This window comes from Ascidia mentula, chromosome 8 (assembly GCF_947561715.1).
Source record: "Ascidia mentula chromosome 8, kaAscMent1.1, whole genome shotgun sequence".
In the NCBI taxonomy this organism is placed as follows: Eukaryota; Metazoa; Chordata; class Ascidiacea; order Phlebobranchia; family Ascidiidae; genus Ascidia; species Ascidia mentula.
Window position 1 is genome coordinate 14773865 of NC_138573.1, and position 16800 is coordinate 14790664.

The window sequence follows — 16800 nt, forward strand, 5'->3', positions numbered from 1 at the left end:
GATGACGTTGTGGACTTGTACTTAGTAAAAGCTTTGCAGACAACGACAAACAGCATGAAGGTTACATATGTTACGTTTCTATTTTCGGTCAAACATTTGGTCACGGTTGACTGCGGTCGTGCAAAACAATGCTCACCCGCCAAACGCTTTCTGACATTCAAAAGTTGTGACATTTTTTTCGGTGTTGTAATAAATATTTGGTTTGTTAATATTCTGAAGTTGGTAGGCATATATACACCTTTATTCATCTTTACGGTTTGTGGTAATTTAATGAGTTAAGTGGTAGTTACAGCTTTTATTTCAACGAACTTTCAAATCGTTTATTTTTGCTTACTAAACCCTCAAGTATTTGTTCCAGCAGCTGTATAAAATGTCCAATATACCTTTAATTTTATATCGGTAAAACTACTTCGGGTAGCATGGAAACTATTGAAGAAGAAGCCAATGTACCTACATCTAAGGTGAGCTGTTGCAGCACTCTTTGTTTAGGTCAGGGACTCAGGGTAAAGCTGTTTTTTTATTTTTAGAACTACTTGAAGCCACCAAATGAGCCTATAGGTATGTTGGTTGTGTTACTTCACTGTAACTATTTACCAATACTGTTCTACAGCACAATTCCATTATATATAACATAAGTAATACTTGTTTCAATGTAGCATACTTTAGTCTTTCATGTTTTGTTTGGAAGGTGGTCTTTTGGGAAATGTGTCTCTGCTCACAACTGGTGGCTCCTCCTTGCAGCAGCAGTTAACGCTTACAGAGAATGGAACGGCAACATTCAATCATACGCAGTCTGGTATATATAGATATATATTTACGTTCACTTTGTACTATTAATATTAAAGGTAGTGTATATATTTTATGCAAAACTCAGCCCTGGAGTGGTTATAAAACTATTAAACCATAGTGAAATAACTTTATTTACCATGAAATTGAGCATTTTCAAAATACAGACACATTATTATAACCATGTCTGTGTATTGCTTACCTCCTGTTTCACAAAAGGTTGCACATAACATGGTTTGTAGAGCCCTGTCCAAGTATAATCTGTTGCTGTATAGATATTATAACCAAACTAGATTCACTGTGTATACGCTTAATGCTTACAATTTTTGTTTTGATAAATATGTTATCCTTATCTTATATTTATTGCAAAAATTATACATGATGGTTTTCCTTTTTTATTGTTTACCAACAGGTGTTCGGAATCTGGAGCCAGTTAAGAAGTTGGTTAACACTTCAACACCAGCCCGACCTTTTACTGGTGAAACTGTGATGTATGGTTTTGATCTGTCTCCTGTCCACAGCTACGAGAATAAACAACAGGTAAATTAAAAATAAATATGTTCAGATGAAACCCCAAATGTGGAATTTAGCATTTACTAATCCTTTAAGAAGCTTTTTGAACTAATTGGATGTTTTAGTTATTAGCAATTGGTGTAACTGTGTAAATGGGTTTATGCAATGTGAGTGTAAGAGGTGGATGTAGGTACTTTAATATGTATTACAATTACAATAATGAAGACTAGACCCCTTTCTAAGATTGATCAGAATGTACATATTTGCACATGTACCTACATCAATGTTGTGTCGATATTGTATCTAAACATTCTGGATTATTAGGCAGCAAAACTTAAGGACACACTGGATGACACCCTAGTATCAGTCGATGTAAAACGTTCACTTGAACAAGAAAAGTTGGAAAATGAAATATTTACAGACAGAAGAGCAAAATCTGCCCCAAATTTTATGCAGGTAAGTTTACAGAGTTGTTTGCTACAACTGCAAAAACACTTTCATTTTGTCATTTAATGTTAGGATTGGAAAAACGTAAGTGTGTTTGATATATATATAAATATATTTTCAAGTGAAGCAAGTGTGCAAATTTGTAGTTTGTGTTGGTACAGATCAATTGGAATATGTCAGAGGGCATTCCACGGTCACGAGTGACACACTATCCTCCAGAGTTAATGAAACATATGGCAGGCCTGTTTGTGAAAAGGGTATACACACTTATATTATTATTATTATTAGGCTCCACTGGTAGCATCTCCCCACCATTCAAGAAGTGGAGTTACTCCTGACAAAATTCGAAACAACGACACTGAGACAATGATGCGTCAAGTCTACTCCAGTGATAAAACACAAAATGTAAGTTTAAAAGCACACCTAGTACATTTATGTTGTAATTTTTGTTTCTTCAAGTTGGTCTTAATTAGCCTTAAATTTGCAAAAAGCCCCGGTGTATGTACATTGTTTTGAAAGTTTTTAAGATAGAAAGTTTTTCATCATGCCATAGCTTTGATTAATAAAAAAAATTGCATAGCTTTGGTAAAACACCTTAACAATAACTTCACAACTTTTGACAGAGTCGGTCGAACTCATCTGGTGGCAAAAAGAAGAAAAAATCAATGACAGCCCTCTCACCGGCAAGATCTCCACCTTACGGTCCGACAACGCCAAGAAAATCCAGCAAAAAATATTCCCACATTCGAGGCACCGGGTATGGTGTGGTATCACCACTGAAACCCAAAAACAAAAGTGGACAATCAGGTTGGTTAAATACACTCTCCTTACATTCATTTTCATTATCTTTTACTGTGGTGTATGTAGCTTCCAGATTTGGTGGGAACTCCAAGAGGAAAACATCTGGCTCATTTTTGAGTCCGTCCACTGGTGGTAGTCAGTATTTGAACTTTGTTCACCAATCAAAAAGGTATATACCAATCTAGATGAATTAGCGTTGTGCTTTATAAGGAATTGAGGTTGTAACTGTTGAATGTTTATCTTGATAAATATGCATATGGTAGATTTTATATTTATAATATATGTGTCCTTCACTGACTAATCTGTCTGGTATTTGTGTTACATATTTTTGTGTGATGTACTGAAATGTGTATCTTATTTCAAGTTTAGTGTTTCAAATGATTATTGGCCTTTTGTGTTTTTTTTTTCATAATATGAATGATGACTCAAATTCTAAGCAAACATTTGGGGCCAATGCGCAAAAACTGTTTGTAAATTTCAGAGACGAAAAAAAGTCTGGCACTTTGCAATCCAGCAGCTCAGTGTTGCTCAAAGATAGTCTTGCCTCCACCACAGAAGTTAGTGCCTACCACCATGATACAAGTAAACATTATAAATCAAAAAAATTATAAGGAATTATAAACTTTTTTGTCATTAGATGACAATGCCACCATGACCAATTTGCAACAAGAAACTTTCAAACCAGATGAAACTGAAAATCAGGTGAAATCTGTTCAAACATTAATGTAAAGAGTGTGTCTACTGTATAATACCAGTTATTTGCTACAAATATAAATCAAGCCCGCAAGGCTATTTTATGTTGCCAACCATGCTTGGCCCTCGACACCATAATATTTTTTTTACCTGGTACCTACCTGGTAAAATATTTTTTCTGTACATCACTATGTTTTTGGCAAAGTCGTTTAGATTCAATTTATTTAACACGGAAATTATTGTTTTAACATGCCCTGTACATACTTAGTTAAAATTTATAGCATCTTGAACAGGTATTTAACCCCCAATAGTCACTACTCATGTATTGGTAATATATGACCCTTTTGGAAAAATTTATGAATGGTTGAATGTTTTCCAGGTGAAATATGAAATGTTGGAAATTCGATACAATGCAATCCAGGATGAATGTAGGGAACTCCAGGAGAAAAATGATGAAATTAAACAAGAGAAGTAAGCTGGAAATTAATTGGCCGACTTTGTGTTTGGCATTGAAATGTTGAAGATTACCTGATAAATAACTAAACTAACCATTAACAACAAAAAACATTTTGTCCTGTCAATTTTATTGTTTACATTTTGCGTTTAGCAAAGTCAAACTTATTGTTTTATTTATGTGACATTATTTTTTGCAGTTTTCTATTGTCGGCCAAATTAAATCGAATAATGGAGCCGAAAGAAAAAGATGATAGCAAAACTGATGCAAGTGGTGGGTTTGCATGCATAAATTGAAAAATTTGTTTTTTTTTGTTATATTTAACATTAGATGATTCTAATCGAAAATTGCCTAGTATTTTTAATGTGCAGCATTTTGACAAAGTTTAAACATAATCAACCCAGTTGGATATTACACACAGTACCTAAATGATATATTTATAAACATTTAATTAAAAATCACTCAACAACTTCTGGTACATTATAGCCGATACACATTATAATATTTTTTTTAATGACTTCTTAAAGTTGTTATTCTCTTATTAAGGTAAGGATGATGGTAATGAAGTGGAAATGCTGAGAAAAGAGATTGCAGAACAAGAAAAATTAATCCATGGTTATCAGCAGGTATTATTTGCAATACCCAGCCATTGAAACATGTTGTTACAACTTGTTGTAATTAATTACATTGTCAGGAAAATGAGCGCGCATACAAAGAGCTGACGAAAGTGAAAACAGCGAATCAGGAAAATGAATCTGCCATGTTTAGGGAAAACCTCAAACTCAAAAGCCAGCTTGCGGCACTGAAGGAAGATCTTGCCTCTAAGGAGAGTGTCATAAAAGATAAAGTACGATTTCTATTTTTTTACTGTGTACATAACGAAGAACAAATCACATCCTATTACAGAACCTGCTCATTCTTGAATCAAAAGCTGTGCATGTTCAAAGAATCAATCGCTCGCTGCAAACTGACGAGGTACGTTTGTATTAGGTGTGCAATATGTTGATGAATTGTTGATTCTAAGATGTTTTCACAGGATTTTGCAGCCCATGTCAAGAAAGTCAACTTTAAATGTACAGAACACCTGGAAATCATCAAAGGTTTGTGTCACTTCCAATGTTAGGCTGGAAATTTTTTGACAACATTAGTTACAAAAGTGTATATACATGTTTAAACAAGATATATAGTTCCAAGAAGGAAAAAACTAAGCCATGCCACAAGAAAGAGTGATATGTTTATGTTGTTTTGTCAGCAATTTATTGATATTTCATTACAAAATGGATTGTCCTGCTCCACAGTGGTATAGACCTGACTGCAGCATCCTTTACGTTATTCTTTACATCAAACAGTTATGACTAATTCCAATATTAAATTTAAATTTTTACTTTACTGAGAATTTGGCAGAATTTGCCATTGATAAAATCTAACCATAAAGCATTACAAGATCATTTTAAAAAACATCAATTTCAAACTGCAGTTTTGATGAAATAATTTTAATGAACACATTTACCTTAGACTTGCAAGAAAAACATGCTCACTGCCTGGCAATCCATGGTGATTTCGAGAATCAGCTGGAGAGATACAGGAAAAGTGAGAGTGATGTGGCTCTCCTCAAGTCTCAGGTGACCAGGATGAAGAAGGAACTTCTTTTGAAGAATGGAGCAAGAAGGGAATCCCAGTTGGTACAGGACCTTCGCAGACAGGCATGAACAATTTATTGTGTTACTATTTATCCCACAAACAAGTTTTTCTAAAGGTTTTGGCATAATTTTTAAATTAGGGAAGGTTAATACCGACTATTTCTGTCAGAAAACATTGTTATAAGGAAAAGTGTCCCCATAGTTAAATGTTCATTTTTGGCATTCTTAATTCGGATTATGTTTTTTGCTACTACCATTTCACGGAATTCAATATTGGTTAAAGCATAATGGCCGTTACTCTATGAACTAATCATTTTTTCCGTAACACGCACTTGTACACGAAACAGAAATTGTCGGGCATGATGTATATTGCGAATGTTTGATGCAATTTTAAACAGGTTAAGGAGCTGGAGAAAATTTCATTGAAACAACAAACCACCGACCACGTCCACAGCTTACTTCACGGTGATGGGGAAGTTGAATTGTGGAAAGAGCGGGCGGAGAAATTGGAGGAAAAGTTAAAGGAACGTGAAGAGAACGAAAGCCGAGGAATCAAATCTTTACAGGACATGTATTCCAAGTACGGAAAATTAACTTTTCATGATGTGTCTCTCATAACTATGGGGTTACTAATGTTCAAGTCATTCCGAATGCTTGACACATACTAACCCCAAGGGATCCTTTGTTTTTTGACCTAAAGTAAACTGTGAATATTGCGGTTCCTTATAGTTGCAACGTAATGATAGGAGATGCTCATAGGTTATTGGCAGTTCATCATAGTTCCAACATCAGTAATTCCTGTTTGAGAATAGGCTACCAATAATCTTGTCCAACTTCTTAAGTGTTCAACGTAACCAATTGCATACATCAAGTCTGCCAAACTAACACCCTGGGCAGCTCAGAAGTAACTCCATCACAAATATTTGGACAAGCTATTTAAATTTGCTAAGACATTGCCAATTAGCCATCCACATAGGCAACAGCTTTACAACAAGAACAATATAAACCAATGCCTACATCTCCATATTGACAGAATGAGATTGGAATATGAGGGACGGGTGGATGAACTCGCCAAACAACTTCAAGTCGTCAAACTTCACACTAACACTAATCGTCATCAATCCGACAAGGAGGCTGAAAAAAAACTTAAACAACTAGAATTTGAAAACCACCGATTGCAATCGCAGGTAAATAGGTTAAAGGCATAGTAAATTAACTAGGGATGTGCCGGACCGTATCTGAATATTCGTAAATATGAACGCATATTTATATATTGACAGCGAATCCTACCTATATATGTATTTTACTAAAGTTATGAACCACCGCGCCTAAAACCGTGCATTGTCGTTTTCCAAAATACAAAACATAGCCTAATTACCTGCATTTCAACAGCAATCACTTTGAAATTAATAATTACAGCTTCAGCTTGGCTACAAAGTGTGTCTAACGTGAACAGTTTTAATTTCTCTGTATACTGACTGTTGTAATGCCATTTGATGCGTTTGAAATAGGTTGAATCGCTGGAGAACAACTTGGCCAACGACAGAAAAACATTTGAAAGCAAGATGTCATTTTACAAGAAGAAGCTAAAAGGTGAGGAACACCACATAGCTCGTACGTTTTCTAACTAGATGGATTCCCTCTTTTACGCTTATTTGCAAATAATCCCTTTGTTTCTGGGAACTCTTAAACCACTGTATTGTGAACCTTGAAGCCGCGCCCGAGTGTCTCCAACGTTTATTCCTTATGAAACAAATAATAAAAGTTACGGTGTGCATTACTGCTTTAAGTTAACTTGCAATACGAAACCAACGGTACTTAATCTTTGAAAATTTAACCTGCTGTGAGGGTTTTTTGTACATGTGTTCATTTCGCTATACAGCCGCTGATACGAGGTCTTACCACCCCGGTCATTTCGCCAACATTCCCAAATCAGAACTTAAAGAAATAACCAACAGCGCCGAAGGATTGAAGCAAACTTATTCCATTGAAAACAAACTGGAGGTACATGCTTTCCTCAAATGTTTTGTGCCAAAGAAATTATGTGTATATATAAAGTGCTTTATGTTTGAATGCTTGTTGTGCTTTAGTTATTCTGTTAATGTTCAATAACAGACGAAATATGTTTATCGTCCAACAACAAGAATATCTGTCATACGAACCAGGAATTTCACGTTGAACTGTTACTGTGGTCTGTTATCATGTCTTTGACAGCATAAAGGCGATTCCTCCATACTAAACTAACACTTGCATAAATCCAACTGTGTTTAAATTGGTAGTTCAATGTTCGTATTGAAACAAGGATTTTAACAGTTCTTTTGTTTGTTTGTTTGTTTGTTTACATTTATTTAAAAGCTGTGGACCTGTCATTTTTACTTTTTGTATGAGTTCAACGAGGCACACAAGGGAATGTTTGATCTGTGCAGGTTGACCTCACGACCGAGATCCGTAAGTGGCAGGAACAGTACGAATCACTGAAAACCTCCCACGACAAACTAAAGTTCGACCACGAAAAACAGCTCACCGATATTTGTAAACGTCACAACGAGGACGCGGAATTCATGAGGTTTTAGTGTGAATTGTTTTGAAATTTGTGGTTTGCTGGCAAACCTAAAAACTATCTACAAGTTTTATTTTTTGACGGTCAGCTTAAATTCAAGCAATGCAATGCACTTCGGTTGTTTTCTGTGCCAAAATTGCTCACCATAAGCCGCATAATTACTAGAAAAGTGCACCATAGGAAAAGTAGCGCAGTTCCTTTGGTAGTTTGTCGTAATGCAACGTGTCGTTTCGCGCAGGTCTGAAATGGAGAAAATGCGCGGGAAACTTGAAAGTAAACACACTCAGTTGATTTCAACCCAAGCCGATAAACTCTCCTCACAATCGAGGGAGAAAGCTTTGCAACTGCAGGTAACCCTTCTCATTTTCACCCAGAATGTTCAAAAGCATTGTGCTTTTGTTTCTTGTGTTTTTCCCGCTTTGCGTCGGGTAACACTCGATCAGGAACAGCAAAACATGGTATTATTTCCTTTCATGTGAAATCCAGAGGTGTCTGGTTGCATCATGTGCTGAATGGAGGTTTAAACGGATTTATTTCGTAGTTTCCACAGTGAAGAAGGCAACCGCAATGGCGCGAAACGTCTTAGACCAACGTTTTGCGTCATATTCCTTAACAAAAATTGGTTTTTTGTAAGGAACAGTACCCTATAATTCAGTATTATGTTACGTATACATCAGTTCAGCAACTTGTAAATTTGTTTATCAAGTGTTTCACCTATTTTGAATAGTTCCTTATGAGCTAAAAGTTTTGTTGGAGAATGCCATTATATTTTATTATATGGACTGGGTTTTGGGGAATTGGCCCTGTGGAATCGCATTTTCAAGTCAGAAATGCCCTATTCTTTAATAAACCCGCAACCATCCACAGATAAAGAACCTTCTCGATGAACTACACGAGACGCGGAACGGATCTCCAAATGCTCTTGTGCGCAGGTTGGCCAATCTGCAAACCCAAGTCCGAAACCTGGATGTAAGACAGCGAGCACGTGAAGATAAACTCAATACCGCGATGTCTAAAAGCGCCGACGATTTTCTGCGCGATCAAGTGCAGCATTTTCAAACTGTGGTAGGTTGGTTTCTCTGGCGATATTACGAATGTTTACTTTCAAAAATACGTTGTCAACATGCTGGGGAAATAAATTAAAAATATGTTGCTGATCATTAGATCTCAGAGAAAAATCTGCTTCTATCCAAATTCCGATGCGAGCTGGATTCGATTCTTCAAGTATTGGAAGGCTTGCACGAAACCGCGCGGACCAGAGGCACGTGACACACACTGTGGTGTATCGGATATATTGCGTCAAATCTTCATAGAAACTTGTATTTTTCTACACTTTTTTTACATTAAACTACATTCCATGTCTCGCACGAGGGCAGTTAGAAAAGAACTGATCAGGAACATTCGGTGACACGGCGATGATTTATTGTGGCGCGGGTTTTTTCTCGAGTTCTGTTATATGAAATATCATTAACTACGACTTCAAAACGTGAAAGTGTTAACTCCTAATGCGCAAGGACAGTTTACAATGACATTTGAACCGTTTCTCGGACCAACTGCATATTGTGTCGACTCTCTTTAACGTAAATTTTTGGCAAAGGACATCAAGCTAATATGTAAACGACCTGCTATGGTTCCTAAATAAGTTACTCACCATCAACATAACCAACACACCAGCAACTCATTTAGATTCAATACTGCAAGTAAGAGATGGGAGCACCACGGGGAAACGCGCATTAAAACAATGTGTGGAGGGAAATAAGCAGAGAATCGAGTGGACAAGAGATAGGGAAAGTTTACAATAAGAGCACGATCAACATATCATGCAGCGCATTTTGCTAGTATGCAAAGCAAATAACGTTAGAAAGATTAGTACGCAGTTCGGTCTGCTATCGCATGTCGTCATTGTCGGAACCTAAAAATAAAAAAAAACGTACTAGAATGAAAAAAAATTGACCAACAAATTGCATGATTATTTGGTCTACTTTGGGGCTTAAGATTTTTACATTGCTTTATGCTATACATGCACTTGAAACACGGCTTTTAAAGAAAAACCAATCACACGTATATGGTGGGACTCTTATATAGTCAAGTTAATGCACTCGAATGTACACAAAACTGCCGTTTACTGGGAAAAGCACCAGATTGGCTTACAACAAGCATGTTACTGACAGTAAAACGCAAAACTAAAGTTAAATCAGGGGATAGAAATTATAGATGAAAACGGCAGGGTGCTTACAAAGCCATTTATCTTCACATGACTTACAGTTAGCGAATACGGGATCTATGTTGTTCATCGCCTTGTACGACTTCCTCTTGGAACTGAAGCGCTTGGCAATATCATTGAACGACTTCCGTGCGGCTGAATGTACACAGATAATAGGTGAAAGGTATAAACCAATTTACATCCGAATGGATATATCGACGCCAGGTCGATTTTCCGCACACCGTACTGTTAGTTTTACTTCAGTTTTCAACCAATGATCATAATTTATATGATAAATTAACTTTGTAACAAATTATACACTCTTTCATTTTTAGGAATACAACTCCCAAATGCTTTTGATTAGGGATGCACCGAAAGTTCGGTTTGCCGAATTTATTCGGCCGAAACGAAGGTTTTTACAATTATTCGGTTTCGGCCGAATAATTCGAAATCAAAACTTTTTTACTGCATGTGAAGCTGATACTCAAAGTTCAGAATTGATTAGAATCGTTGTTCAAACTGTACGAATGTGTTCGATTCATTTGTTTATTGTCACCGAAATGATGAAAATCAACTTCAAGCAGTTGTTACAGCGGTCGAGGTAACTTCTTAAAATGCCAAACATGCTGTATGGTAGGATGGATCCAATCCAGCACATGTTTTGTTTATGTTTGGTGCGTTTAAAGAGGTGAATACCAAAATTAGTTTCGGTTTATTCGGCCGAATAAAAACAATGCTTTTTCGGTGCATCACTACTTATGATTCGGACAATATACATAACGATGCGATATTTGTTAAAGATTTTCGGTGGAAACTTGTGCCATTATCAGTACAATTTAAGCTTTTACTTTAATGGGGCTTTGCTACAGTTTTGCATTACCTTTATTACGTCATCACGGCCTTTAGTAGTTCTTTTAAGTACCAAAGACCGACTAGTTGCAAGATAAAAATACACATTAGTTTATTAACATTGTTTGGTATTGACGATTAGGAGAGGCTAGTTTAACATATACTGTAGTCCCATTAGTTTAGTGGCTTTTTGCAAAATCTAAAAAAATTACACACAAACAAGTGTGGGTAATAATCTCAAAACTTGATCTTACATTTTCCCATGTGCTTCACACTTTCTTTGAAGTCTTCGTCCTCTGTCGCGCGAGCTGCTCGACAGAAGAAAACGGTAGTTAGCAGACAGCAGTTGGTAACACAACACTTTGTACAGATAGAGGGGGCGATCGCCTTTCACTTACTTCGTGTAACATTACGACTAAGCGAAGGAACCATTTTTTACGCTAGGTTCGGGTAATGGTAGCTTTGCCTAAGCAGCCTCGACCACCAGAAAGCACGCCAAAAATGAAATGACTTGACCAAATGGCAACACAAAAAACAGTGAGAAACAAATTTTAGATTTAGCTTGGCCCATTGAAAGCATAAATATTAAAGTTCAAATGCTATACCTGAACTTGACGGTATTTCTTGTAGTGGATCAATGTGGATCGGGGAGAACTGAATGAAAAAAAAAACACAAAATAAATGCAATCCGCGAGTAACCAGATTACTTTGCTTGAAGCGAAATTTGGGAAATGCAAAGTAGTCCAACTAAAATACACAATGCCTTAAAATGTGCTTCATACCCTTTCCTACCCACAAAATTGTATTATGGTGCAGTGCATCCCAAACTTTTTGCTCGCGGCTCCTTTTAAGTGAGTAAAATCATCCGCGACATTTGGCAGTCATCTAGTTTTAGCATTCTATAAAAAGACTAAAAAAAGTCTCTTAAGAGACCCAACAACCATCATCGCGACTGGATGCCTTATTTGCTACAAAATATTACAGTTAAATGTTGTATTTGTGTGGAATTGGTGTAAACTTCGCAACCCCCCGTTTAGGAAACCCCGGTATAATGCAACAGAAGTCCTGCAAAATGAGAAATAAGTTAACCCTCATTTTATTTTCTCCATAACGCCACTATTTTCCTATAGTCTTGCAAAACACCCGCGAGCCCTGTTTTCGTATACAAACCTTCTCTCGAGGATTCAGGGAGGCCGGACTGGTCTTAGGCCTCGAATCTGTAAAAAAACACGGCGGGCTTTAGTTGTGACGTCATAAAAGGATTTAATACCACACGAGAGTGCTCGAGTCAGGTTAGTGCGGCATCCGGTGATGACGTTCTTTCGGGTTTTTAAGCGAGTTTGCCGTTTTGTGGCATTAGTACGTTTATAGACTCGATAAAATATGTATGTGTTCACGTGGTGTTCTGTGGTGGAAGGAAAAGGCGGGTTATGAGTTTGTCGATGGCGTCCGTGTGCGTGCCTTGTGCTGTTATACTTATTAAAATTGAATTACGTAAAGCAACTCGGCTCTTTCCGAAAACAAGTCTTGTCAAATAGTGAAGTTTTAAAGCACACATTGTCAAAAAATAACATAAAACCTAAAGTTTTTTTTTTTTTGCAAAACAATTGTGCTTTCTATATGTAAGGTAGCCAAACAAGTCCCATTACTAAATCATAAAACAATAAACCTTTAGCTGTATTGATGGGATCTAATAGGTCGAAACATTAGCCCTGTCCGCAACCCACTAGAAACATTTTGGCTCCATCCCTTAAAAAACAATATTTAGGGGTGCGCAATGACCGAGTCTTCTACGTCACAGCGCAAGCACAAGATTACGTCACTCGCAACCAGCTTTCCGACGGCTGCAAGGACAATAAATGCGAAAACTCGGCGCCATGTATCCACCTACACACTGGTAAAATGTAAAATGTCAATACAGGCGACAACGATAATAAATTTTAATGAGCCTTTGGGGATTAGGGCTCTGAGCGGTTTGGAAATCGTTCATAGATTGATAGCAATGTACAAATGTTAAACCCTTGCTGCACAGATCATTACTGCCCATGTTTTCAAGCTCAAACCTTGTCGATTTGTCAATTAGAGAATATGCTCCCATTGCCTTGATTTTATTTGCCACCTGTGTTTTTGTTTAATAAGCAAAAGCATAAAATTTTAAGGAATGCATGTTTTAATCAATAACACAAATATCAACCTAAGGTGCTATGTACTATTAAGAAGGGTGCACGAACAAGCCTAAAATGACCATTATTTTTCTACAAAGCAAACCTAAAAGGGAACACATCTAATTTGCAGTTACAAATTTTTTTGCATACAAGATACAAACTGCATGGAAATCAAAGCAGATAGTTTACAAATGTCAGATGTTTCCTCCTCAAAACCACATTTGACATTATGCAAGGCAATTATACCAGCGGTGATGGTAACCTGACCCTATTGTATTTCACATTCAGGTAATTATACTCTTGCAACAACCGTTGCCTGTCAATTACTGCAAAAACTGTCATAATTGTCATTAGTGATGACACACTGACACCAACATTGTATGCACCATATGTATAGCATACTATGGGTTGTTTTTGGTACGCACAAACATCAGGACTTGCAAAATATGAGTATTCATTTAATGCTTACCTTCATTCAGGCGCTTTAAAAACTCATCATTCCGCTGTAGTTCTTTCATGAACTCTTCATTTTGTAACAGGAGGGCAAACTTCTGGTCTTCAACATATTGATCGTGGTCAGCTTTCGATCTGGCCTGTCGCCGACTTTCGTATGAACTTTCATGAAATGAGCAAAACACATAAATGAGCACTGGGATTTTACAATGTGACGGAGAAACCCTTTCTAAACAACAAGTTTGGCAAAACATTGAATGAATGATTTTTAGAAAAACTTTTGAATCTTTTTTAGCTTATATATATAAAATGTGGCATTTTTACGAATAAATAATAAACAATTTATGAAGGTCAAATTTAGGAAATATTGAAACCACATATGTCAGTCATTGAAATGATATTTCCCACCCTTGGAGAGCAAAATCACTTTCAACCACACAATAAATGTTGCTATTTTCCCTCTGTATCATGTGACTAATTTGCATACACATAAACAAAATCTTGATGAAATTAGCACCGATGCTACATGTTTTGAACTTTGTGTATTAAAGTCTATTTCAATCATACAGATATGGTCACGATTTGTACATTCAATGGATATATCTCATATGGTGACATTTCTTTGGTGTTTTTGTTTAATGCTATAGAAACTTGCTATCACAAAATAAAAATAAGTATTGGAACTGACAAAACAAAATAAAAACAATAAGTTCTGGCCTTTTAAAGAAACCATGCTATGTAGTATTTCAGGTTAAATACAAATTGTTTTCACTAAATTTAAAACTGGACTAAATATCAATGGCCAGTTCATGTGTAAGTTTAATGAAGCACCTGTTGGTGTTTGTGGTGGGAGTTGTTCGCCGTCGCTCCTGTGGTGAATCAACCATTACCATTCTACAACAAAACATCAGCTATTGTCAGACACCAAAGACAAACAGTTACCCCAGATTCCTGTCCCGGTATGTGTTTAAATTATTAACAACAATTTGCCCAAGTTAAAAATTAACCAGACTGATTTGAACAGTCATTATTTCTACAGATGTTTTATGGCCAGTTGTTGCACACGTTGCTCATATCAGACTGAATGACAATACCTGTGGTGGTGAGAAGGCCTTTCATTGTAAATCACATTTAATTGTCCAGTTGTCCTTCTGCGTGGCAAAGGTTGGCTTGATGGAGTCGATCTATGTACAGGGACAGAAAAGCCTTCTTCTGAGTTTCGCCTGTGGTGGCTGGAGTGAGAATGGCGCTGTTTTCTGCTGCTGGGTTCCTGTTTCATAACAACTATACTGAAAATGGCAGCTTGCCTAAAGGTTGAAACTAAACAAAGACTGGTAGCCTTTCAATCAAAACTTTTGGGATAGGTTGAGAATATGTAAAAAAAGCTGCATTTAATTACCCACTCATTGTGTTTGAGACAATTGTTGAGCGCAGACTTCTATGTTTGCTTAGTGCACACTGTCAATATTACACCTCACACAACTATTTACAAAACTGAAACCATGAATCACAAACACAATATGTTACGAAACTATCTGGACGTATGCATGATAAAAACTTAATTTCTTTCAGCGCTATACAAGTTATTCCAGAAATTACAGTTTAGTGCTCCACAGTAAGTGATGGGCATATGTTTACCTGTGACATAGAATTTACAGGATATAGCCTAAGAAAGTCTGGAGGCAAAGCACCAAGCAAAGGAGGATTCCAATCCCTACAAAAAACATATAAGTTTAAAATCAACAAATCCTACAACCACAAAGAATAGTTTCAAAGCATTGATCAGATAAACATGTATGTCCACCTGTAGGTCCTTTTCTGCCTGCCACTGTGATGTTTTCGCTTTTCACTAGGCTGCACAGGTTGGGAGGGGAAATTGAAAGCTGGAGGTGGGGGTTCGTAGTGAGGAGTATAGCGAGGAGGGGCAACATCATCTTCACTGGAACTTGTGCGGTCGTGAAGCTGATGACAGTTTACACCATTGTAAAGTATTGATAAGTTATCACCGACAGGACACCTCAAGCTATTTAATATAAAGTTTATTGCGTCTACATTTTTGATTAAGTGTGTTTGTTATTATGAAGCAAATACTATGGTTTACAAAGACGCAAAAAGCTGACATACCTCTGGTGACACACTACAGCTGGAGTCGGTACTGCTGTCATAAGTGTGGTAGAGTCGATCAAGTCGTCTATAAAACAATTCATAACTTCTTTGCAATATAAAACTACAGCAAGAACTACAACTTTTTACTCAAACCAAGTCAAAGAGACTGCAGAAAAATACCATTCAAATGCTGATACTTGGAAGTATCAGTTATAAAATCCTTAATTACTTACCGGCGTTGGCCAGACTGAGTATCTGGTGTAAGCTGTAATAATTGGTCAATGGTAGAATCCACATGGCCTCCGTTGGAACGTAGCACACACTCAATCACATCCTTGTCCAGATTGGGAAACATTACATGAAAATCCTTCATGGCTTGCCTAAAAATAAACAGTTAACTCAGACAACAATTCAGCGTATTGCTTACAAAAAACTTTGTTATCTACATTTAGGTATGTAACTAGACTTTTAACTGCAAGTTTTAATTTTACACAGTTTCCCATAGTTAAAGGTCGCACATAATGTAGCATGAGGTAACTAGCTGATTGACAAGCACCTGTACTCCAGTGTCCTTGGTCTTGGAGATCCATTGTTAGTTTGATGGTGTGTGCTCATCATTGGTTCCGGTTCGCGTCAATCACATATATAAAAATACTTATAATTCTCTTTCAATTAATCCAACAACAACTTAGTTAAACACTTCCATGAATATTTTGCACACAACAAGTGCAACGCTAAACAGTAAAGCACATTTCGTTACCCAGAAACCAGATATATAAAAACCAATAATTTTTCACCATAAGAAATGAGTATTAAACATTCAAAAATTTTACTGACATTGTGAATTGTGATGTTACTATACTGCTTGGTATATGTTCCAATATAAGAAAATACTTCGAAAATCAGTATTTCAAGGATATCGATATCTGGAACACAGTACCTTACCTACGTTTCCGCTATATACACGAAATATTTGACTATTTCCACAATACTAACCTGACGTGCATGACCTACATACTACGACTACCAAACAGCTTAAAGTGTATGATTAACTCGAAAACAGTTCCGTTTGCAGTTGAAGCATTTTCGAATCACCTTGCGTTAAGTTACATAAAACAACAAACAAAACA

General features: G+C 36.7%; 2 protein-coding genes across 3 annotated transcripts; one reads left to right on the forward strand and one right to left on the reverse strand.

The window, feature by feature from the left end:
* Window positions 1-343: 343 nt before the first annotated feature.
* Window positions 344-9257, forward strand: LOC145910312 (centrosomal protein of 162 kDa-like). Of its 2 annotated transcripts, none has more exons than XM_082997382.1 (25): window positions 344-461; window positions 528-558; window positions 689-796; window positions 1199-1326; window positions 1624-1755; window positions 2035-2151; window positions 2370-2553; window positions 2614-2716; window positions 3029-3129; window positions 3185-3249; window positions 3620-3711; window positions 3894-3967; window positions 4241-4320; window positions 4389-4541; window positions 4601-4669; window positions 4731-4794; window positions 5210-5397; window positions 5733-5914; window positions 6368-6521; window positions 6846-6927; window positions 7217-7338; window positions 7761-7900; window positions 8133-8244; window positions 8762-8959; window positions 9059-9257. In XM_082997382.1, exons 1-25 carry the CDS (start codon window positions 420-422, stop codon window positions 9161-9163), a joined length of 2826 nt encoding a protein of 941 aa, XP_082853508.1. In that variant the 5' UTR covers window positions 344-419; the 3' UTR covers window positions 9164-9257. The 2 variants fall into 2 exon arrangements, with proteins under 2 accessions (XP_082853508.1, XP_082853509.1); XM_082997383.1 differs by having other exon boundaries at window positions 3894-3964.
* A 29-nt stretch (window positions 9258-9286) lies between these two features.
* On the reverse strand, window positions 9287-16400 carry LOC145910313 (CUE domain-containing protein 1-like). The gene is made up of 13 exons (XM_082997384.1): window positions 16227-16400; window positions 15904-16050; window positions 15689-15755; window positions 15369-15526; window positions 15203-15278; window positions 14659-14834; window positions 14396-14458; window positions 13581-13726; window positions 12117-12163; window positions 11552-11600; window positions 11201-11254; window positions 10158-10253; window positions 9287-9806 (listed from the first exon to the last, which is right to left on the reverse strand). The coding sequence occupies exons 1-13, from the start codon at window positions 16286-16288 to the stop codon at window positions 9781-9783; spliced, it is 1167 nt and encodes a 388-aa protein (XP_082853510.1). The 5' UTR covers window positions 16289-16400; the 3' UTR covers window positions 9287-9780.
* Window positions 16401-16800: the final 400 nt, after the last annotated feature.